At 35.5% G+C, this 24,076-nt stretch overlaps 1 protein-coding gene across 10 annotated transcripts in view; it reads right to left on the bottom strand.

Annotated features, from left to right (window-relative positions):
* loxl3b (lysyl oxidase-like 3b) overlaps positions 1 to 24,076 on the bottom strand; it is a 150,336-nt gene that overhangs the window by 106,167 nt on the left and 20,093 nt on the right. For all 10 annotated transcript variants that reach the window (XM_039751831.1, XM_039751830.1, XM_039751829.1 and 7 more), the window contains 2 exons: positions 16,296 to 16,629; positions 4,052 to 4,215 (listed from right to left, as the gene is read on the bottom strand). In XM_039751831.1, the coding sequence (XP_039607765.1) occupies positions 4,052 to 4,215; positions 16,296 to 16,605 (474 nt within the window). In that variant the 5' untranslated portion in view covers positions 16,606 to 16,629. The remainder of the gene's footprint in view (positions 1 to 4,051; positions 4,216 to 16,295; positions 16,630 to 24,076) is intronic.

Here is a 24,076-nt window from a genome sequence, read left to right as displayed (position 1 = left end):
ATAAGTGCAATTTATTGGAATATCATTCAAAACGTAATTGCTGCTTTGTCTAGCTCTTTGCACCAACGAAGTGCTTCCTGGCTTCAGTCATGAATGTATGTCCCCTTAATTTCCTATGATGTTCAGGAGTATGTAATTCATCCTTTAGTTGAAATATTTATGCTGGATACCTTTTATCAATGCCTTTGAAGAATTTGAAGATATGAATTAGGTTGCCACAGACCCTCTTCTGCTTACTGTCATTTGCACAGTTTTAAGTGCTACTATGTCTGTTTTGCGGCACTGTGACCACAACTGCATACAACACTCCAAATGTGGACTCACTAGTGCATTATACAGTCTGAGTATAATGTTACTTAAATTACTATTTATTCTAAATATTATTATGTATTTTACTATAACTATTTTTCCTATAGAACCTATATAAAAGACATTTTATTTGTCTTTTCAATTGCTCGCGCACATTACTAAGATGCACCTAAACCAGGGATACTCAAACTAATTAATTTTAATTAACTTGCTCTTGAAGACTCAGACCAAATAATTGTTTCTTTTTCCTTAATAAGCAGCCAAACAACAATGAGATACAAAACTAACCAAAACATGACCAACAAACTGTGACCATCATACAATATCTGAAAATTGAGGTCTCAGGAATGTTGATTTGCTCAGGTCTACATAACGTTTTAACAGTGCTCTTAGAAAAGTAAAGAAAAAATCAACAATTTTGAAAATGTATGCTATTGCACAATGATAGCAGCAACAAGCCATGGAATTAAAGAACATGTTTAATTAACAACAAGACACTGCACCCAATTAAGCAAATGGTTGGGTGAACTTGGTTGGAGTTTGAGGACCTGACATAGTTGGTCTTCTGTTGGCTCACTCACTTCACATTTCATTTCTGTTTAAAGAAAGAAATGAAGCAATTCAGAGGAACGATGAAGAAATTCTGGGGAACAAATCTTAAAAAATAAGTCAATTACAATTAATTCAAAAGAAGTTAATTAGCAACAAAAACAGGTCACTAAATAAGAAAAGAGTTATAATGAAAACCTGCAGCCATTGTGGCCCTCTAGGACTGGAGTTTGAGATCCTTGACTTAAACCCTTAAATTCTTTTCAGAGGAAGCTTTCTGAGAAACAGTGTTTACTATCTTGTAATTATTATCTTTTCACTTCTCTATGTTAATTTTCATTTTCCAATTGTTCACCCAGTTCCAGACATTCTGAAATGGGCAAAACGTCTTTGCATTTAAATAGTATAAAATTTATCACCTATACATCTTTGGAACTTTTTTTAAACTGGTCTGACTTATTCAGTCGAGTCGTTAGTTTCTGGATGATAACCTGAAATTGTGTTTACCTTCACATCCACTTAGTACAGAAGTCCAGAAATGGGAGATATATTGTAGACCAAGACAAGAAATTACTGTATATTAATTAGGAACTCCTTTATTTATTTGAGAACATATCTCCACTCATTCCTGGGCTGTCTATATCTTTTTAAGGGGATAATGTGAAAATTTTTAGATACTGTACACTAAAACTGTTGTATAGCCATATGAACAATGCAAATCTGTAATAAAATCCATTGAAATTTCTTTACATGAATAGCAGAGAAATCTGAATAGGTTACAACACTGCAGGTGTGGCACTAGAGGTATCTTCTGCCTAATTACAGGTTTTGCAATCTTTTACAAAATCCTTTCTATCTTCATCAATGGTTAGCCACCAGAAATATCATATTAAGCCCAAAATAAATCATGACCCCCACTCCACTGAAAGACTTGACTACAACCACACGTTTTGTACTTCTAACTATCCTTGAGGCAAGTTTATTGGCCAAACTACTCCCTGTTACTTCTTAATCTTCTCAAAGATGTTTTCTGGTTAGTTAGCACCTTCTGCACCTACAAAGTAATTTTCTAGCAGGTTCCTGCTTGGTATTTGAGTTTTCAAATTGTCAGAATAAATGTCAGCTCTAGTATTTCTGTTTCCTGCCCAATGTGAAATTACAAAATTAAACTGGCTACAAAAATGACCACCAAGCTGTCTGGGATTTTAAACATTTAGCAGCTGTAACATTCAAATTTTATATTAAGTATAAATAACAAATGGATACAGAGTAACAGGGATTGTGGAATAGAGGTGAAAAAGAGAGTGCAGGCAGGGTGGAATGGGTGGAGAAGAGTGTCAGGAGTAATTTAATAATAATAATAATAATAATAATAATTAATTACATTTATATAGCTCTTTTCTCAGTACTCAAAGCGCTATCTACACAGGGAGTGACAGACAGGTATCAGCAAGAGTGAAAGGAAATGTCTACAGGACAGTAAGTGAAACCAGCTATGTTATATGGGTTGGAGACAGAGGCACTGACCAAAAACAGGAGACAGAGCCGGAGGTGGCAGAGTTAAAGGTCTTAAGATATTCACTGGGTGCAAGGAGGATGGACAGGATTAGAAACGAGTACATTAGAGGGTCAGCTCAGGTTGGACAGTTTGGAGACAAACTTTCATTCTCAGAGTCGAGGAGGATGGCCCAGAAGAAAGTCAACTAAGTTATTCCTCCCCAACTCTGTTCCCTCCACTTCTGGTGACAAACCATAAAACCAGATCACAACAAAAAGTACCTGTCAACTGATGGACACACACTCTGAAGAACACGATTCTCTAAGCAACAGAGGTGGATTTCTTTACAAAGATTTTTTTTTTCTGCCAAAAATAATTAAATGGTGTTTTCCCATTTCTGACCCCAACATTCCTTATATCTTTATCTCTTACAATGGTTATTTCTAATTTTCTTGGACAAACAATTCCATCCATCCATCCATTATCCAATCTGCTATATCCTAACTACAGGGTCACGGGGGTCTGCTGGAGCCAATGTCAGCCAACACTGGGCGCAAGGCAGGAAACAAATCCCGAGCAGGATGCCAGCCCACTACAGGGCGCACACACACACACACACTCACACACTAAGGACAATTTTAGAATTGCCAATGCACCTAACCTGAATGTCTTTGGACTGTGGGAGGAAACCGGAGTACCCAGAGGAAAACCCACCAAGACATAGGGAGAACATGCAAACTCCACGCATGTGGAGGACCACAACCAATTCTGAAAGACTGAAATCAAAGAAGATTCATACTAGTCTATGACAATAGATGCATTTGAAATGACACAGCATAGTCACTTATGGACCTGAAACCCAGTTTAAAATTAAGTAGCTGATGGATGGAGATATTAGGACATCAAAAACAGATTTGGATTCAAGCAGGAACACCAGTAAACTGCAAAAACATGAACAATATTATTCATACAAGGTGAATATTATAACACTGAAGGGTTTCCTGGCAAGAAAAAAAATGCTAAAAAAATTACCTTATCCCTCCCTATCAGTCTACTAAGTTGTGACTGCTGAACAAAAGCCAGTTGACAGTGCATGAAAAAGCCCATACTACTGGTTAAGCCCTCTGAGTAATGATATGTATGCAGAAGCTGGGGTCTTTCATGTGCAATGCTTGTTGTGTAGCTGGTTTTGTCACTAAAGGTTGTTGCAGGATGCTAGCCTCAATTACCAGCTGTTGAACAATAAAAGTGAGGTAATTTTATTGAGCTTGTGGTCCCTTAAGGTCTTTCTGAATCTTTTTTATTTTTGCAAATACTCTTCATTGTTGCCAGTCTAACCTTTTGTCATGATTATTTCAAATTTTACAAACCAAACAACTTGCTTTTATACTGTAGGAAAAAGCAAAATGATAATTATTTAAAACCAAAACTCTCTTCCTTTGTGTTTTGTAATATTTTACAATGGGGTGTCAGGTCATGTGATTACCAATGATTGTAGTTACTGATAACAACATGTTGGCACCCACGAAAATGATATACAAAAAGACATGCAAAAAACTACATAAAAAGGGTTGTACGCTGCATAAGAATAATGCATAAAACACAGCCAAAAATCAGATAAATTAGCCTCTTGATTCATAATACATATTCAACATAGCTTATGTTAAAATAGAGTTGCAAAGATGAGTTTATTACCTCAATGACATTGGACTCCACAAAACCTGGTAGCCGCTCATCCTTACAGATAACGCCTGCATCTTCATCATGTGTGCAATCACTATTTCCCCACCCTCGAGATTTACAGTCACCGATGTGCTTTTCACTGCCACTACATTGAACATTGTCAAGCCAGATTTTCCCTGCAAAAGAAGCAGAAAACACCTATATGAATGAAGTGATCTGACTCCCATTACGTACTAACTAATAATCACCAATTGAGATAAGCAGCATCAACCAATGTTGTCAAACAGGCCTAGCTCTGACAAGCTGTACAATATAGGCATGAATCCATACATTACAACATGACAAAAATTGCAGAGGACTGTTATCTAATAAATGCAATATTTTAAAATTTTGAACAGCATAAAGATTACAAATAATGGAAAAATAGGGCCTTGAGCCTCCCTCTGGTTTTAGGTATTAATAGAAAAATGGCACTTATCACCTTACCTTTGTGCTTATTGAAGGTTGTTATGATTTTGTGGTTTATGTTTCCATTTGTATTAAAAATATAGTGTATCCTTAATTAAAGTGTTATTAATTTTGGCTGCCATTTAGTGTATCATAGTTGCAGCCATCTGGTTTTGTTGTTTTCACCTCAAGTGCCATGTTGTGGGTTTGCCATCACATGACATCAGAAAGTTGTTTGTACATAGGTACATCACTTTAGCATGTACACTCACCTAAGGGATTATTAGGAACACCATACTAATATGGTGTTTGGCCCCCTTTCGCCTTCAGAACTGCCTTAATTCTACGTGGCATTGATTCAACAAGGTGCTGAAAGCATTCTTTAGAAATGTTGGCCCATATTGATAGGATAGCATCTTGCAGTTGATGGAGATTTGTGGGAAGCACATCCAGGGCACGAAGCTCCCATTCCACCACATCCCAAAGATGCTCTATTGGGTTGAGATCTGGTGACTGTGGGGGCCATTTTAGTACAGTGAACTCATTTTCATGTTCAAGAAACCAATTTGAAATGATTCGAGCTTTATGACATGGTGCATTATCCTGCTGCAAGTAGCCTTTAGAGGATGGGTATATGGTGGTCATGAAGGGATGGACATGGTCAGAAACAATGCTCAGGTAGCCCGTGGCATTTAAACGATGCCCAATTGGCACTAAGCGGCCTAAAGTGTGCCAAGAAAACATCCCCCACACCATTACACCACCACCACCAGCCTGCACAGTGGTAACAAGGCACGATGGATCCATGTTCTCATTCTGTTTACGCCAAATTCTGACTCTACCATTTGAATGTCTCAACAGAAATCGAGACTCATCAGACCAGGCAACATTTTTCCAGTCTTCAACTGTCCAATTTTGGTGATCTCGTGCAAATTGTAGCCTCTTTTTCCTATTTGTAGTGGAGATGAGTGGTACCCGGTGGGGTCTTCTGCTGTTGTAGCCCATCCGCCTCAAGGTTGTGCGTGTTGTGGCTTCACAAATGCTTTGCTGCATACCTCGGTTGTAACGAGTGGTTATTTCAGTCAAAGTTGCTCTTCTATCAGCTTGAATCAGTCGGCCCATTCTCCTCTGACCTCTAGCATCAACAAGGCATTTTCGCCCACAGGACTGCCGCATACTGGATGTTTTTCCCTTTTCACACCATTCTTTGTAAACCCTAGAAATGGTTGTGCGTGAAAATCCCAGTAACTGAGCAGATTGTGAAATACTCAGACCGGCCCGTCTGGCACCAACAACCATGCCACGCTCAAAATTGCTTAAATCACCTTTCGTTCCCATTCTGACGTTCAGTTTGGAGTTCAGGAGATTGTCTTGACCAGGACCACACCCCTAAATGCATTGAAGCAACTGCCATGTGTGGTTTGTTGGTGTTATTGCTGTTTCATGAATCATGAAATTAGCATCTTTGATAGTCACCTGTTGTGATCAAATTCCAATAACAAGTAGAGAGATGACTTCATGTCAAAACCGATCAGGAGCACAGAAAAGAAAATATCTAAATGTTACATCAATTGCCACTACATTAAAGTGAGTGGTTTACTGGAGTAAAAATGGAGTAACAACATCATTATGTATAATAGTTGTGACATGGAGTGCTTAACAGATATTATCTTATGTTACAGTTCCTACTGGAACATAGTTATGGATTATTTATTACTGCCATATAGACATCAGTCGACATATTAAGTGGTCTGAGTTTTGTTGCATTAAGGACATGTTTGTGAATTTCACCGATGTGCAGTCTCTCTTGCTTACTAGTTAGATATCAGCTGAATGGTGGGAAAGCATTATGCACACAACTTTGGCATACAGAAAAACGAACTCGCTCAGATGTTTCAATTGTTGGTTAATTCTGTTGGTAGCTAACATTACTTATTTAGCTAATGCATTATCGTTGTCTGCTCTCATTAGAAGGACAAACTGAAGTTTAGATAAATTCATTAAGTGTCAGTGATATATTCACATGTTCATTTTTTAAAATATCTAACTATTCAGTTTCATTTTGACCTTTAATTTACTGTACTAAGTAAATTTATTAAGCATGTTCAATAGTAGTATTAGTAGTTTTCATGTTATTATTATTATTAGCAGTAGAAGTATATATTATTATTAGTAGTAGTAGTAGTAGTAGTAGCAACTGTATTTTAGTAATATTAAAATTGTTGTTTTTGTAGTTGTGGTATCATACATCAGATGTGATACCGTTGTCAATATCAAGTAAAAAAGAGTAACAGCACATTATTATTAATATTACTAATTAGGCATTCATTTATAAAGAAAATACATTAAAAAGCTATAGTTAAGTTTGTAATGTGGGCTTCTTTGTTTATTTATTACTTATTTATATATTTATTGTTTGAATTAATGCTGTTAAAAGAAATACTAATGGAGGGGATTCAGGGAGATGTGGTTGGGGAGTTTGGAGTGTGGGGGTGTCTAAGAAAAAGATTCCGCTTTGAGCTTCAGTTTGTCTAGGGCCAGCACTGTTTGTACTTCAGGAAAATACTGTTAAGTTTACATTCTGGTTTTGATTTAGCTTTGAGTTTTGAGTGTTGCCCCCTGAATTTTGTTAAATGATCTTAGCTCGTAGTGTATAAACCTCTACAAAGTCCTTATTCTCCTGAAAGAAAATTTACTGTCACTCTTCTGACATGTCTGAAAGAACAATTCTCGTTGGTCATTTTTGCTTTACAAATTCAAGTTTAGTGGTATCTGGCTAATTTTGTTTATCCATCTTTGTTCTTTAAGTAAGAATATCTGCTTTGCCTGACAGTTCCTTTGTATGACTCTACAACTAAACAAAGGATCTCTGCTAATTTCCTTAAATATCATCAATAAAGACTTGTAAGATGAAGTTCTCAATAGTCATGATAGCTTGCTCATTAATGATGTTTAGTTGTGAGTTTGAATCTTTAGTACATTTTGGTAATGCAATTTAGATGGTAAATGTTTAATCATTTAGTCATACGTACTATGTGCTGTAGTACATGTATAAGAATAGTCAAAGTGGCCATCTGTGACAAAGCAGGAGAGTACCACAAAGTCATTAGCTATCCTTAGCTTACCTTTTAGTGTGCATCTAATCTAGTGTGTACTGCCACGATAAGAAAGCTGCAAGCCAGAAAAAAAATAAACAATAGGACTATAGGATGAAGCCAAAAATTCAAGTTAAAGCAAAAGAAAAGACCAGTTCCCAAATGAACAGAGAAAAATAATTACCAAAGGCTAATATGAGTTCAATACTCAAAGTTTAGAGAAACATGGTAAAAGTCCTAACTTTCTAACTTGATTTTACAATAGCTAACACACAAAGGTATTTGAGAAATATCTAAAAACTTGGTAGTGCATCCCCATCTTATATACCAATGACATCATGCGTTTCGGGCTCCATGTGGTAACAATGCATGTAGCTACCATGGTCAAAAACAAAACAGCAACATTATAACACTGATAAACAATGGATAAAATTTATTAACAATGTCCAAACGTACAAAATATCACAAAATAAATAGCAATTTGAAAAAGCATGCCTTAACACTTCAGAATCAGTACATTATACTGTTTAGTAAGACGATTTAAATTGTACATTAATTGTTAAGTCTTGTGTGCCACGTGTTGCTGTACATGTACAAGAATTCTATCTATCTGTGACTAAGAACTAAACTAGTTGTATTTCAAATAACTATTAGTTAAAAGCATTAAAATGACACAGAACTAAAAAATAATCATTTTCTCCTCTGAACCTGCTCTAACAGTTAATTGTAATTTGGCTGACAGGTAAGATGAATCATCTACTTCCTCACCTTGTAAACAGTACACCAAAGCACTGCCCTCACACTTTTTAGCAGACATTTTCTCTCTCAAATCTATTTTCTTCTCTACTGTTCTGACTCCAAATCCAGAAACAACTCACCATCTTTCAAACCTTTCCTAGTAACACAGTACTTCTAGGTAAATTTGCATTTCTTTCTGGTGTCAGAGGAAGTCCATCTCTGGACAAAAGAAAATTAGGAAAGCGCTTCCTAAAAATTGGCTCTTGTCTACCTGAACTCCTGTAGCTTAGTAGCTCTTGAAGGGCAAGTTCTCTCAGTCAAAAAGAGAAGTATGTGGCTTCCCCATCTAGAAATCATATGCTATCACCTGTTGACCTGGAGATCTTGTGGCTGCTTACTAATCCTTAGTGGAATATGTCTCTCTAATTTTAGGTGTGATCATCTCTGGCATTTGATGAATTGCATGCACTCTAATGTCCTGAAGAAATCTCCTGAGACTGTTTCATGACCATAACTGTCTCTCACTTCCTTACACTGATATGTTAGACAACAAGATTGACTCTCAAAAGAGAAAGTGTATCATTTGTTTATTTTTCTAAGTGGCAAGGCTGAATAAGCAAACCAGAAGCAAGGAGTTTAGTTGGGATCAATCAAAAGGACAGACTTTTGTGCTGTAGGAAGAGCCACTAGTATAAGCTTCGCCTCAGAACTAAACTGGGTAGGAAATGGACCGGAGGTACTCAAATATCACAAAATTAAGACTGGCATGTGAAGACAAGACTGTTCAGATGGATTTCAAAATTTAGCAAAGAGTTGTACACGAGGATAAGAATATCACTTAAAACTGCAAGTGCCACACAAAAAATTGAACTTTTGAACCAAACTGTTTTATTACTCAAGTATTATGCCTTGAAATAATTAACTGGCAATTTAAGCATACATATGCTTTTTAGATAAACAGATAGACTGATAGATACCCTTGGGAAATTTGGGTTTTTGTAGAAGCTCAGTACCCTTCTTCTCAAATTCACACCAGAATGGAAAGAATGAAAACGCATAAAAAGAATGAAAACTTTTGATTTAGCTCAATGCAAAAAACAGTAGTGCTCTGTGAAGCATTTTAAAGGTGTATTGCTGTTTGTATAAAGGAACCCCAGAAATGTTTCTTTACAAACTTCTGTTGAATAATTTGTTGGCTGAAAGTACTCAGTTCTAGCGTGTTATAAATTGTGGGAGTGTTTAACACCTCAACCTTTTAGCTTCTCAGTGTCTCTTAAATTTGCATGTGCTGCAGACATTAGGTAGCTTTCTTCCTGTGGCTTCTCCAGAGTCTTAAGCTTGTCCAAAACGCAAGTAAGATATGCAGGTGCAAGAGTTTACCATAGCTGCAGCAGATAATTGGTAAATTCAAAATCTATTTTTTCAGTTTCTAGTGGCTATTGTCAGTGACAAGCCAGAGGCCATATTAAATCTAATCTTAATCAAAACTAGTAACAAATAAAGCAAATTCAAAAACAAAAAGAAAAACTGAGAGAATGCAAAGCTTCTATAAAAGGCTGATAATAACCAGTGTAATAAATGATTGTTGCAACAGAATAAGCATTGCAGACATATCAATTACATAAAGTAATGTATACCTTATGTATATGTGTTTTGGGTTATTGGACTTAATAAATGGAAATTGTATAGTTTAAAAGAAGTATTACACTGCTTCCAAAAAAAAGTCCCACATAAGACAATAAGCTAACTAAGAAGTAGCTCTTTCTGTGTACTTGTGTCCAGAATTATTAAATAAAAATAATGAGATTTGAAAAGTGAAGAGGTCATCATGAAGATGAAAAGGTAGTCAATCTGTGTCATTGCTTCTGAATTATTGTAAGAATATTGTTTTATTTATTACTTATAGTTTACTACATTATAGAAGTTAATTGCATAAAAGGGTAACAAGCTAAAGAATTATGCTTTAATAAATAAGACTTTTTAATATTAATTTAATCTATATTCTTACATTTTTCTGGATCTGCATTTGCGGACTTAAAAAGTCATTCCTATATGCTTTAGGTTTCCTGTTTATTAAGTGTAATTCCGAACGTATATATTTAACGATATTTTAGCAAAGAAGCATAAGTTTTGCATTTTTTGAGCATATGACTAGATAACTGACATAAGAAATACACAAGAGATTTTTTTTTTCTTTCATGGACATTTTTCACATTATTTGTTATTGTATAGCATTGGTAACTATTGGCTTCTATAATAGTACATCATAAACTTCTTTCTCTTCATTCTGCAAGAAAACATTAAATTATTTATTTTCTCATCACTACAAACTACATTGGGCAAGTAACATATAAAAAATATCAATTTTTGGTGGATTATTCCTTTAAATGCTACTGAGCTATGTTCATAGCCACCAATGTGATGTTCACAATGTTCATGATGACAATACTGGATCACAGCATCCAAGACACAAGGAAAAGATTGTAAAATAGAAATAAAAAGGAAATTCAGAACACCAGACAATGAAATAATATCCCAACACTCTAAGATTAATCAACAATGACTGTTGATCATGAAAATGGCCTGTAGGTTTCACTTCCTAGACAGCTTGCTTAACAAGACTTCTTGTATAGTAACAGACTTTTAAAATTACGTAACAATTGTACAGTTATCTGCATTGGCTTAGCTGCCAGTTTTTGAAACAGAAAGTGTTATATCATTTATTAATTACAGGTCTAGTGTAAACCTCGACCATGATGATTCTAAGTAGTGCTCTCACAAAGGCTCCCAGTTTGTGCACCTTCATCGGAAGTACTTCATGCATGTAGGAAAATTAGTTTAAGGCCAACTGGTAATATGTTTTTTTTATATGTTACTGTCAATGTGTGAAATTTGGTATTGTGTAGAATGCGTAGGAAATCTATAAAATGCCGAAAATGGGACATGAAAGTGTGAAACCATTAAAATTTCAGACATTCCTAGGCTTTCTATGCAATACCAAAAGGCAAACCGGCAAGTTGATCTGTATAATGCTTTGGTATTGCATACAATACCTAGGGAAAGTGTATAGCACATTTAAAATAACACAGCCATTTCATGTTTTGCCTAAAAACGTCACACATTGTATAGATTTCCTAGGCATTCTGTACAAACCTGCTTTTCACACATTGTTGCTAACATATACATTGTCTAGGACTGTTCAATTTTCATTTGAAGGATTATATACATTTTTCAAATACACTATACATAAATTCTGCTGTGAATATTGATTCTACTTGAATAATTTTCTTGCATTAATTAGAAAAAAGAAATATTAGTATTACACGGAAGACATAGCAGTTCTAAAGTTAACTCCAAAGGTAAACAACTAGGCTGATTCTGGGGCTGGCAGGTATGAGCTATGAAGGGAGGTTGAAATTGAGCCTTTTCAGATTTTGCAAATATAGATTAACAGGATACATGATTGAAGTGTTTTAAATTATGATAGGATTTAGTGCAGTTCAACCTAGCTGTTTAAATAAGAAAGAACACAAATACATGGTTGGAAACTTTTTCCAAAACATGGAATAAGTTAACAAATAATGTGATCGAGAGCAGTATTATAGAATCCTTCAAATCTTAACATGATGCAATTTTGGACAATTTAATTGAATGTGATGGATGAGCTTGTTAGGCTAAATTTTCCCTTCTTGTTACAGTTGTTCTAATGTTCTAATTATGGTCACTTTACATTGGTGTTAACATATTTCTGTTGAAACAATATTTGACTGGAAAGGGATTGCCATTAACTAAAAAGAAAAGAGGAGCTGCACAAAAAAATAAAAGTGCCTATGAAAGGTTAAAAGATTATGCCACATTGTTCTCCAGAATGCTCCTCCATACAACTGTCTGGGTAAATACGGTTCTGCTCATTACAGTATGCTTATACTATACTAGCTGTGTAGGCCCGCGCTGTAAAAAGCCTGGGGTCCTAGAACCAATTGAAATGTAGAGATGTCAGGTAATTGAAAGGAACTACTCTGGGCATTCTCTCCTAGGAAGATTTGTGTTGCCGACATGCTCGTATTGCTTGTGCATTAGCGGCCGGCGGAAAAGTAAAACGGATACTGTTTTGCTGATGTTAGCGGCTAAGCAACTTTGCCTTTCTTCTGAGGTTTCGTTTTGCTGACGTGCTGGCCCCGCTTGTATTATTAGCAGCTAAGCAAGTTTTCTGTTTCCTCAGAGGTGGAGCCCCTACCCTGACTGCACCTCTAACGTTTGAATTCGGCGATAGTAATGAGGATGTGAATTGGTAATGAGAAGTTGACACGGAAATTGAAACTGATGCACAATAAGGCAGTGCATAACCAAACCATCATGAAATGCCCCGTGAATTCAGTCACATGAAGCTTCAGCATGGTGTGACAGTAGCTGTGTGATAAAAATGCAAAATAATTCTGATTGAGTACAATGACAAGCAAAACATTACCCCCCTAAACACTTTTCACAATACGGCAGCTGTTAATGTCCATGTCGGGGGAAATGTGGAAGTGACTACACCTTGCATTGAGATAGCCTACAATAGCATAATTGACAAGTCAACCATACGGATCAGGTACTGACATTGTATCTTTTCACACTTTTACTGTACTGATTGTGATGCTGGGCTCTGCATTGCTGACTGTTTCAAAATATATCATAAGAAGGACAGCACATCACTCATAGCATCAGCATCAACACAGCAGTAGACACTAGGCATACCTTTCCTACTGTATTTATGTAAATGTTTTAGTATTTACATGTTTCTGTTACATGTAATGACATTTTTCTTGTTAATGTTTCTGGGTTAAACAAAGGAAGCTACTATGAATTGTGTAAATTGTTAATTATAAGTGGATGTCATTTTACTCATTTTACATGGTAGAAGGCAGCCTTATTAGGTGGCAATGTGATCAATATGCATTAAAAGCAGAATCAGGCAGGCTGAGCATGACACCAATAAATCACTTGTCTGTTCAAGTGTTGGAGTCACCGATTTTCATGTAAATGGCAGCAATGCTTCTACATGCATCTACTTTTTTAAGATATTGTGCTTTCTGGATGTTAAAGGATACGTTTGGTATTTTTCAAATCAAAGTTATTTCTTCACAAACAAGTTATATATTATTTGCCACATAAAATTGTGTTCTAAATAATTTTATCTATTCTAACAGCTTGGAGATCTATGGAATCCCACATCCATACCTGATTAAAATAGTCTTAGCACTTACCAAATACATACACTTTTGTAGCAGCAAAGATTTTGAATTAAGAAAACATGCATTCCTTGTTTATGAGGCATCCTTGTGATAAGAGATGGAAACTAAAAACAATCATTTTATCACAGCATATTGTTTTAATTTTCTTTAGGTGTTTGCCCAAATGTGTGCTTGCAGCAGCCATGAAAGTTATGACAACACAATCCCTAACCCTATTTGCAATCTGTATGGTTATTTTACAAAACCCAAGCACTGATGAAGAGAACACAAAGGAGTTTCATTGTACTTTATATGCATAATAATACATTTGAACTGAACTATTTATAACACATTGTAAATTTAATCCATAGATTTTTAAAGAGGAAAGCCACTTTTGCTGTGTCTTGCACACACGTGATCCATAAAGAAAAAACCCTCAGAAAAAGGCAGAGTGCACTCTGGAGAAGACTGAAGTGCCACAAATGCATTATTTTATTTAATGCATGATGAGTCACTCTTGCGTATGATATACGTTATAGAGGAACTGAGCACAATGTTTTTGAATGTGTAAACTCATTGACCCTGATGCCAATCAATCTGGTAATGCATGCAGATTATATGTGGTACCTGGCGCTGCGAGATGACAGCCCACTCTGCCTATGATAAAACATCTACACTGAACATACAAAACTTCATCCTGATTAAACTTAGTTGAACTGGTATTGCTAAACTGGCTTGATAGTGATTGTGTGCATTCGCACTGTGATGGACACGTGCTCTTTCTGAGGAATGTTCCTATCTTGCACCTGATACTTCCTGGAATAAGCTCCAGCTGGACTGCAACCCTACCCTGGATAAGCTGGTTAAGGAGATGGATGGATGGATATATGTGCAGTATGTATGGATGTATGTAGGGTTTGATCTGGGGCACCACACTGACTTCCTTCCACTCAAGCACTGGATGTATGCCAATAATGTCTAATCTGTTTTTGTCACTTCATTTCCTCATATACAAGTTCAATACTCTGTCTCACTGAAACACAGGCATATTTTATCAATCCAGCCTACTATCTAGCTATCTACAGAGCACAGAGAGCAAGGATACTATGGTGTAAGATGAATGCAGCTGGTCTTTTAAAATGGCTAAATCTCACAACAATAGTTTTTCCCTTTTTCTTTTTAAAACAACTTGGACACTCCATTTTACTATATAGTTTGCAATCTCGACACGGGACAATACTCTAAAACATTTTTAGCTTTAAAAATAGATGCATTTAGTAAGGTTTGAGGCTTTTTTATCACGTATGCTACGTATATGGGGTTCCATGCAGCGTTTTGTAATGCTGCAAGTTCAAAATTTATAAGAACACTTTACTTTAGAACACAGTTTTTTGAGGTACATTAATACTGTATATACCATGATTGCAAAGAAATAACTTTGGCTTGAAAAATACAGAATTTTAAGTATGGTGTAAACAACAGCTCCCATACAAGAAACTTCTCTTGCCATGGGTTCCCCTGGAAACATATTTTTACCTTAAAGACAGAGTTGACATCCAGATGTCATGCTTGCAGCAAACTGTGAAACACTTGAACATGATGCTTCACACGTATTTCCTTGAACTTTCACCTAAGATGTTTGCTTTAAATTCCCAATGGTTAAGCCATAAACTGTAATGGTTGGGGAACAATGTAACACATTCTTACTCTTATAAATGTCCTAACATAGTTAGTGTTTCTTATATTTAAAAATTAGAATACATTATATATTTAAAAGTTAGAACATGAGTTGAGCTGTACAATCAAAATATCTAACAGCTCAAATTCCTGTTTCTGAAGATTTTCTCAAAATAACTTTGATGAAAAATGTTATATAAAGTATATAATGTGCATTGCCCATCAGCATTTTAGTCTCAAGTTAGATTATGTCTAGAGTTCATATCAGAATTACTATATGCAGATGCAGAAACTCCAGATCTAACACTACATTTTGCTTTGGAAAGCCATATCTAAAGACTGCATTCTAACAGGTCTTTTCTGTGTGTTCATGAAATATAATGTAATGAGATCGTCATTAAGGTAAACATCCTCCATTGAGTCGGTCAATTTCTTTTAGCACTAACTTTCGTATTAATCTATTATAACTTCCTTGTGATGAATTTGTCAAAACATCCTGTATTGAGATTGTCAATTCTTTAAGCACTAACCTTTGTAGTAATCTATTATAACTTCCTTGTGATGAATTTGTCAAAAACATTTTCTCTGTTACTGAGTCACAGAGAGTCAAAACCACATTCCTTCACCACAGTGGAATTAAATCTGGACAAGATGCAAATCCAAAGCAAAGATCTCTCTCTCTCACACACACACACACTACAGATCTGAGTTAGTTTATAATTGCCAATTATCCTTACATGAACATCTCTGGGGACAATAGTCCTGTCAGGCACAGTCACTGATACATATGGGGTCATTGTGCTTTCTCAATAATAACAAAATGTGAAAAAGAAGACAGTATTATATAAAGCATCCATCAGAAAGCTATTTTAATAAAAATATGCATTGTAGTTAAATATCACCTTTAGATATTTATTGATATGAGTTATACTGCCTAACCTTCTATGAACTGATGTATCTGAATGGTTTCTATCCATAGAAATGTAAATCCACCCTGTCCCACATAATTATATCTGTTTGCAATTGTTAAAAGGAATTCATTTTAAAAATCTAATTTATTTTAATATTTGGCTCTCTTTGTACCTGTTCCTTTGCCATATTTGGCACTGTGTGCCCATCCAGTTGCAGAAACAAATCCAAGATGTCGACAGAGGACAAAAGCATTCTCCAATGAGAAGTCATCATCACAAATGGTTCCCCACTCATCATTATAGAAGACTTCAATTCTCCCTTCATTGTGCTTGCGAGGATATCCAGCCAGGCGGAACCTGGTTATTCCCCTTTGCTGTTGCTGTGGACTTGGAGTTGTGTGCTGTGACAGTCCCATAGCTGATAGGAGGCTTAACAGCAAACCCAGAATCTCCCATTGTTTGTATAGCAGCTCAGTCTTCATCACGTCCTAAAGATTTTAATGCCCCTGTAAATTAAGTACAAAAATGTTGTTATAAACATAAAAATAAAACAAGATGTCATGCTGATACAAAATTGTTATCCTTTCATTAATTATATAACCTAATATTTTCATTATAAATTGGGAAGTGAAGACTTTTCCATCAGTTTTGGGCTCAAGGCAGTAGCCAATCATGGATGAAGCATTAGTCCTTTATACTGTATACCACATGAATGCCCACATTCAAAGATGAGACAAAAGTATATTTGGATTTGCTCATTTTCAAATGTGCCATATGTTTAAAAACAGATATTTTTATGTGCAATTTTAGCACCCGGCATACCCTGTAATTCTGCTTTTTATCTGCTTCATACTACAAATGAAGCAACTAAACAAATGCTTTCTGAAAGTAGCAAATAAAACAGAACGATGGTGACTCACTTGATCCGCTGATTTATCTGTGCATGATTAGATTTTATCCTTACATTTACCAAACTAATTCCATCAGGAAAACTAAACAAATTGTTGTATGTTATTTTTCTAAGTATAAAATTATAATTTCTTTAAAACGTATTTATTAAAATTTAACTCTATAGATGCTAATACATACAGTATGTATCTATTCTAATAAAAGGCAAAGCCCTCACTGACTCACTCACTCACTCACTCATCACTAATTCTCCAACTTCCTGTGTAGATAGAAGGCTGAAATTTGGCAGGCTTATTCCTTACAGCTTACTTACAAAAGTTAAGCAGGTTTCATTTCGAAATTCTACACGTAACGGTCATAACGTCGATAAAGGTCGACAACATCCGCCAAGTTGAACTTTCTTATTTACGGCCCCATCTTCACGAAATTTGGTAGGCGGCTTCCCTGTGCTAACCGAAAAACCGATGTACGTACTTATTTCGATGGTATGACACCACTGTCGGCCACCATATTGAACTTTCCAACGTCACTAATTCTCCAACTTCCCGTGTAGGTAGAAGGCTGAAATTTGGCAGGCTCATACCTTACAGCTTACTTACAAAAGTTAAGCAGGTTTCATTTCGAAATTCTACGCGTAACATTCATAACGGTTGACAACATCCGCCATGTTGCACTTTCTTATTTATGGCCCCATCTTCACAAAATTTGGTAGGCAGCTTCCCTGTGCTAACTGAAACCAATGTACGTACTTATTTCGGGGGTATGATGCCACTGTCGACCGCCATATTGAACTTTTCAACGGTCTTTGTTACTTATGGGCCCATCTTCAAGAAATTTGGTACGTGGGTTCCCAAAGCTAACTGAATCCTACTTACGTACATATATACGTCCATAGCCTGCAGCTCGGTCACCGTGTGAGGCGGCGCGGTCCCCATCCCAACGCCTCCCACGTTGTTGGCTGCCTGCCTATATAAGGCCGTCCGTCGCTCTGCTCTTTACATTCCCTTCCATGCTTCGCCATGGGATTCACGTCTCCCTGCTGATAACTGCAGCCTTTTTATTTAATCCATGGCTTCTCCGCTGTTTTATTGTTCGTTTATTACGATTATAGTTATTGTTTAGGTATTTTAGACTTACTTTACATTGTTCAGGTGCCCATTTTCTTTATCATTCCAACCGTACCCCCATTAACATGTCTATCGAGGTGATCACCATCGATCAAAGAACTGTCACTTACCGAGTGGTTTCCATGCCCGGAGATGGCACCTGCCTTTTCCATTCTCTGTGTTACATATTGCACGGCCATATCAGGCTCACTCTTGACATCCGGAGGAACATTGTGTCTTATGTACTGAATGACTGGGACAGGTTCAAGGTGTGGACTGATGATGGTACAGGAGATAATTATACTACACAGGAGCACTAGAAAAGTGAAATGCTTAAGCCCTTCAATTATGGTTCTGCATGTGAGTTGATGGCTGCCTCTGAATTGTTCGGTTGTCGCTTTCAAGTGTACCGAAATGGCCAAATATTTTTCACCTTTCGACAACTGCCAGTGCCTCTTAAACATCTTAGACTCACAGGTGATGATTTCAGTAGTGGACACTTTGATGTTTATAAATGTTTAAACTCTCAAAAGCTGGATGTGAAGTTATCGATGAAACCGGTTGCATGCTTACAACGCTTGACAGATGCCGAATGTCATTTCAACACAAGTCCTGCAAATACTGTCGTAATTGAAACAAACCATGAAACTCAAACCGATTATGACAGCAGCAATCCAAGCTGTGAGATTTGAAACAAGATTACTGTTCACATGGCCAACTGTAAGTTGCATGCTCAAGAGTAAGCTCAGCGCACAGCTTGGTCATATTACAACCGGAGGGCCGAACTCACAATGTGGTATAAAAAGAGATCCTTAACAAATAATTATTGGTATATTTTCCCTCAGTTTAAAAAGGTTTAATTTTCTTCTTAATAAACATTTTAAGGCAGTACTTCGCCGCTGCGAAGCGTGGGTATTTTGCTAGTACAGTATATATGTGTGAGTGTGTGTGCATGCTGTATATGCACATGCACACATGGAGCCAAAATGGTAAGTAAAAGTAAACACATACATATATATACCTGTACATACATACAGTATATGTCAGCATCTATGGAGTTAAATCAATCAGAAAAAAATGAAAAAATCTGTACAAAATTGTAATGATGGGTCTACACCAAAACTAACTCATACATGCAGAACTGCAATAGAAAATATGGAGAAAATATGAAGTCTTTTGATTGATATGTTGCAAGAACATATGCCTCTATCTCAGGTGATAATTCAGCAAAAAAAAAGTTTATTTAATCATTTGAAATCACAGGAAACTGAAGAAATTACAGAAAACTGTGGCATCTTGTGGTTGGTTCAAAAAATGAAAAAATGTGCCAGAATTCACAACTGTTACAGTAACAGGAGAAGCCACAAATACAAATGTACAAGAGGCAACATAATGTCCTTCAAAATTACTCAAAATTATTGAACAGTGAGTTTATCTAATGAGTTTTGTGTTTAATGACAATGAAAGTGGTTTGTTTTGGAAGTGTTTTCAGGTTATGAGATTTCAGACTGAAACCAAAGCTAATGTATCACTCAGAAATTCTTCCAGCACTTAAGGGGCTTTTGAAAACTTATCTTCCCATCATGTGGAAATCTAATTGAAAAAAGTGTGGGTAACAAAATAGTTGTTTGTTCATTGGTTTAAAATCTATTTTTGCCCAGCTGTGAAACATTATTGTAAAACAAACAACTTAGAGGTAAAAGCTCTGTACCTCTGTACCTGGTCATCCTTCAAATCTTGGCTCATTAAAACCTTGCTTACCCATTTTTTGTATTTTTTACACCAAACACAACCTCCCTAATCTAACCAATGGATCAGGGAGTTATAGCAGTGTTCAAAGTTTACTACATTTGAAATACATTAAACAAATTAATACAATTTGAAGACAAAGAGCAAATATCCGTTAAAATTTCTGGAAGAATTAAACAATTAAAAGCCCAATTGAGAACATCAAAGATTCCTGGAAAGAAGTTAACCAAGAATGCTTAAATAGTGCCTGGCACAAAGTGTGAGTAGATGTAGCCAAAGGACCAAAAATAAGATTCAAGAATTTACAGATGAAGTCTAACAAATGGTCCATATAATTGGTTTTAAAGAAGTTAACGCACAAGGTGTTAAAAGATTTATTAAACATCTAAACTGAAAGCCTTTCAATCGAAGACTTACAGGAACTAATAATCCTAACCACCATTGAACATGAAAGAATGGAAGATAAAGTTGCAGAAAAAGTGTTAACAACAAAAGACTGTGGAAATTTTTAAATCAAATATGAAAATGACACAGATTTGCAAAGAAGTATTATGGTAAAGTGATCTGTGTTAAATACAATTAATCGATATTTGCAGTTATTAAATGAAAGAAAGCAAAATCCATTAATTTAGTAAACCTACTTTTTTTCATTTGAAAGTTAGAATGGATCAAAGTCTATCACAGTGACATTGGGTGGACAGTAAGAAATCATTTTAGTGCACCAGGCCAATACTGCATCAAAATCAAGTTAACATGTACATGTTAGAGACATTGGACGAAGGCAAAGTACCTGGACATCAGGCAAATGTGCAAACTCAATAAAGAAATATACTAGGCTGAGAATTATAAATCAGATTCTTTAAAATGTGAGTGTTAGTGTGACTGTTCCTTCCTCTCTATACTGTATAGAGCAGGGTAATCTGCCAAGAAATATTGTACACAGTGGACAAAGTATTTATTGATTTTAAAAACAAAGTAAACAGTTGACAGCATTCACTCCATAAAAAACTACCTATACTTAATTTGTTGCATGAAAACAGGATATTAAAAAAAAAAAAACAAACAAACATACACACATGGAGAGAATGTGCAAACCCCACAATGATTTTGACATGGCCAAAAATCAAACCCAGATCCTCAGAGCTGCAAAGCAGAAGCACTACCCCCTATACTAGAGTGCCAATCTGCATAAAATTTATTCTGGAAAAAGAAAATTGATTAGGGCCATTAGCCACGAAGGTATAAAACCCTGACTGTTGCTGCATTAAAGGTGTAATTCACTCAGCAAAGCAGCTGTCAAACAGGCAGCTATGTGAGGTGATATTGTCCGCACCTCGTCAGACATTCCATATACTGCCAAATTACAAAGCCACCATTGATTTTCTTAAATTAGCCAAGCCAGATTACTTCTCAAGGCAACCAATATCGGAACAAGAACCTAGTCAAGGAAAGTGAAAAGGATTTATAAACCCTTCTTCTCATTTAATAACTTGAATTAAAAAGTTTCTGAGGAATGCATTTGCTTTCATTACATAATCATAAGCATTAAAATATATGTTGAAGCAAACAAGGTGAAATGAACAGCAGAAAAGTGCATATTCTTTTTTTTTTTGAAAAATCAACTTTTAAGCAGTGCTTTTCATGGCAAACAAAATAAAGTATACAGCACAAGATGTTTAGGATAAGAAAAACTTGGATTAAGCAAAAACTGGATTATGAATTTGAACATTAGCTAAAGTAACTATTTCAATTGAAAACAAACTTTTCTACTATTCTATTAACTTTATTATTTTACTAGTCAACAAGGATTACAGGTCCTCTCTAGCAACTGGGTATTATTTTAAAATTGTTGTTTTTCTAATTAGCTTCATTCATATTTAGACTTCTTCCTTTTCTCATAATATCAAGATGTTAAAAAATAGTCTCTGTTAGCCAGATGTGTAATGGTTTCCAAGTCCAAGTCAACTTTAACTTACTCCACCATAGTTGCTATACTGAGCTCATCACAATGTGCACACAGGCTGTGGTCTTTTCTTGTGAAATTAGTAAAGATGATTTAAAGCAGTTTTTTTTATGATAGAAGAGGCCCTTGAATTTAAAAGAGGTACTTAAAGACTTAAACAATAGAATGTGTTTAGTGTAAAATGTGCAGAGGTTGAACCAGAAAGTAGATGTTTAATTAAAAAGAAAGAAATTAGGTAAGTTGACAAATATTCAGTGTACTGTACATGAACAATATAATGCTCAAATTATATTAAAAGGTAAGAAATATTTTTTATTTTCCTTATGGTTGTCTCAAAACTCAACTCTCTTTTCCCTAAAAGAGTATTAACGTCATATCAGCTATGAAACTCAAAGTATTATCCCATTTAACAATGACCAAAGCTACAAAATCACGTAAGACTATTATCAATATTTGGAAAACATGCACATTGTCATTCACATGCAGAGTCCACAGTACCTAAATATGTAAGTAAAAATCAGCAATACTAGCAGTACCAAGCAAAAATCTTTAAAAATAATAACCAGTTGAGAACTGGCAAAATTACGGACTATGGCACAGTTGAGCTTGGATTAACAGTTTGCGTTAATTGATTTTCACATCATTTCTAAAGCCGTAAATCTTAAAAATGTGTTAAGCCTTTGCTGAGCTAAGATTAAAATGTGTTTTCATATACTGTAGACAGTAGCAGAAAAAAAGAATAGTAACCACATTAGCCCTAAAGCTATTTGTGGTAAGAAAAAAAACAGTAGAAACACAAGACAGAAAGTATCTTTTACGAGGTACTAACTATGCATTAAATGCTGAATGCACCATTGTCAAATTGGTGGCACACAGACTCAGAAAACCTTTTCTATTGCAATAAGTAGTAGTAGTAGTAGTTTATTTATAAAGCACACTTCACAGAGCAGCAAATACAGTACAAATACAACAGTTAAAACAAAACATAAACAAAATCAATAAAAACAATAAATAAACAAACTGGAACTATTCAGCACTGATTAAAAACTTGTTTAAAAATAAATGTTTTAAGTTATTTTTTAAAAGAACAGACTCGACTCCACACAGACCACAAGGCAGGCTATTCCATAGTTTTGGTGCCACACACTGAAAGGCATAATCCCCACGGGTTTTTAGTCGAGTGCGTGGGACAACAAGAAGGCCTTGTTGCCCAGATCTGAGAGTCCAACAAGCTGTATGGCATTGGAGCAGGCTGGTTAGGTACTCAGGAGCTTGTCCATGCAAAGCTCTGAAAGTAAGTACAAAAACTTTAAAATTAAATCTATAAAACACTGGGAGCCAGTGCAGTATGTGCAAAATGGGAGTGATATGATCACTTCGGCTAGCACGAGTTAGGACCCTGGCAGCTGCATTTTGAACTAACTGAAGACGTGAGAGAGAGGACTTGCTTAAACCTGTAAAGAGAGCATTACAGTAATCAAGCCGTGAGGAAATAACAGAATGAACAAGCATCTTCAATTCTGATTTTGAAACAGCATTTCTTAGTTTTGAGAGATTTCTTAAATGAAAGAAATACGAGTGGCTGACTGACCTTACATATTTATCAAGTGTCAGGGACTGGTCAAAAATAACCCCATAGTTACATAGACTCGACTTAATAACAGGAGAGACAGAAGATAATTTTAAACTGATCTCAGAATGAAGAACATAAGGAGCAACAATTAGTACCTCAGTTTTTCCTGAATTCAACTGCAGGTATTACTACTGAGCCAGTCGTTAACTTGAGACAGACAATCAACCAATGTGACCAAAGTATTAATTTGGTTAGGCTTAAATGAAAAATAAAGTTGTATATCAACTGCATATAGATGAAACAAGATGTCCTTAAAAGAGTTAAGAATCTGTGATAGGGGAAGAATTAAAAGAAGCAAGTAAATCCTTTAAGTATGAATGATGAGCTTCCAGATTAGTAGACTTCCATAGATAAATGTCAATGTCAGTCTAATATTTGCTTAAAATAATGATGTATATATATATATATATATATATATATATATATATATATATATATATATATATATATATATATATATATATATACATACATATATACTTATTATAATTTTATTTATTTTTTGTTTAATTGTATTTTGTCAACCACGGAGGAGATATACAAGTAACAATGTCACTGTACTTTTGCACATGAAAATGAACTTCACCTTACCT

Source organism: Polypterus senegalus, chromosome 4 (genome assembly GCF_016835505.1).
Source record: "Polypterus senegalus isolate Bchr_013 chromosome 4, ASM1683550v1, whole genome shotgun sequence".
NCBI classification, from domain to species: domain Eukaryota; kingdom Metazoa; phylum Chordata; class Cladistia; order Polypteriformes; family Polypteridae; genus Polypterus; species Polypterus senegalus.
This window is presented reverse-complemented; position numbering and strand designations above follow the sequence as displayed.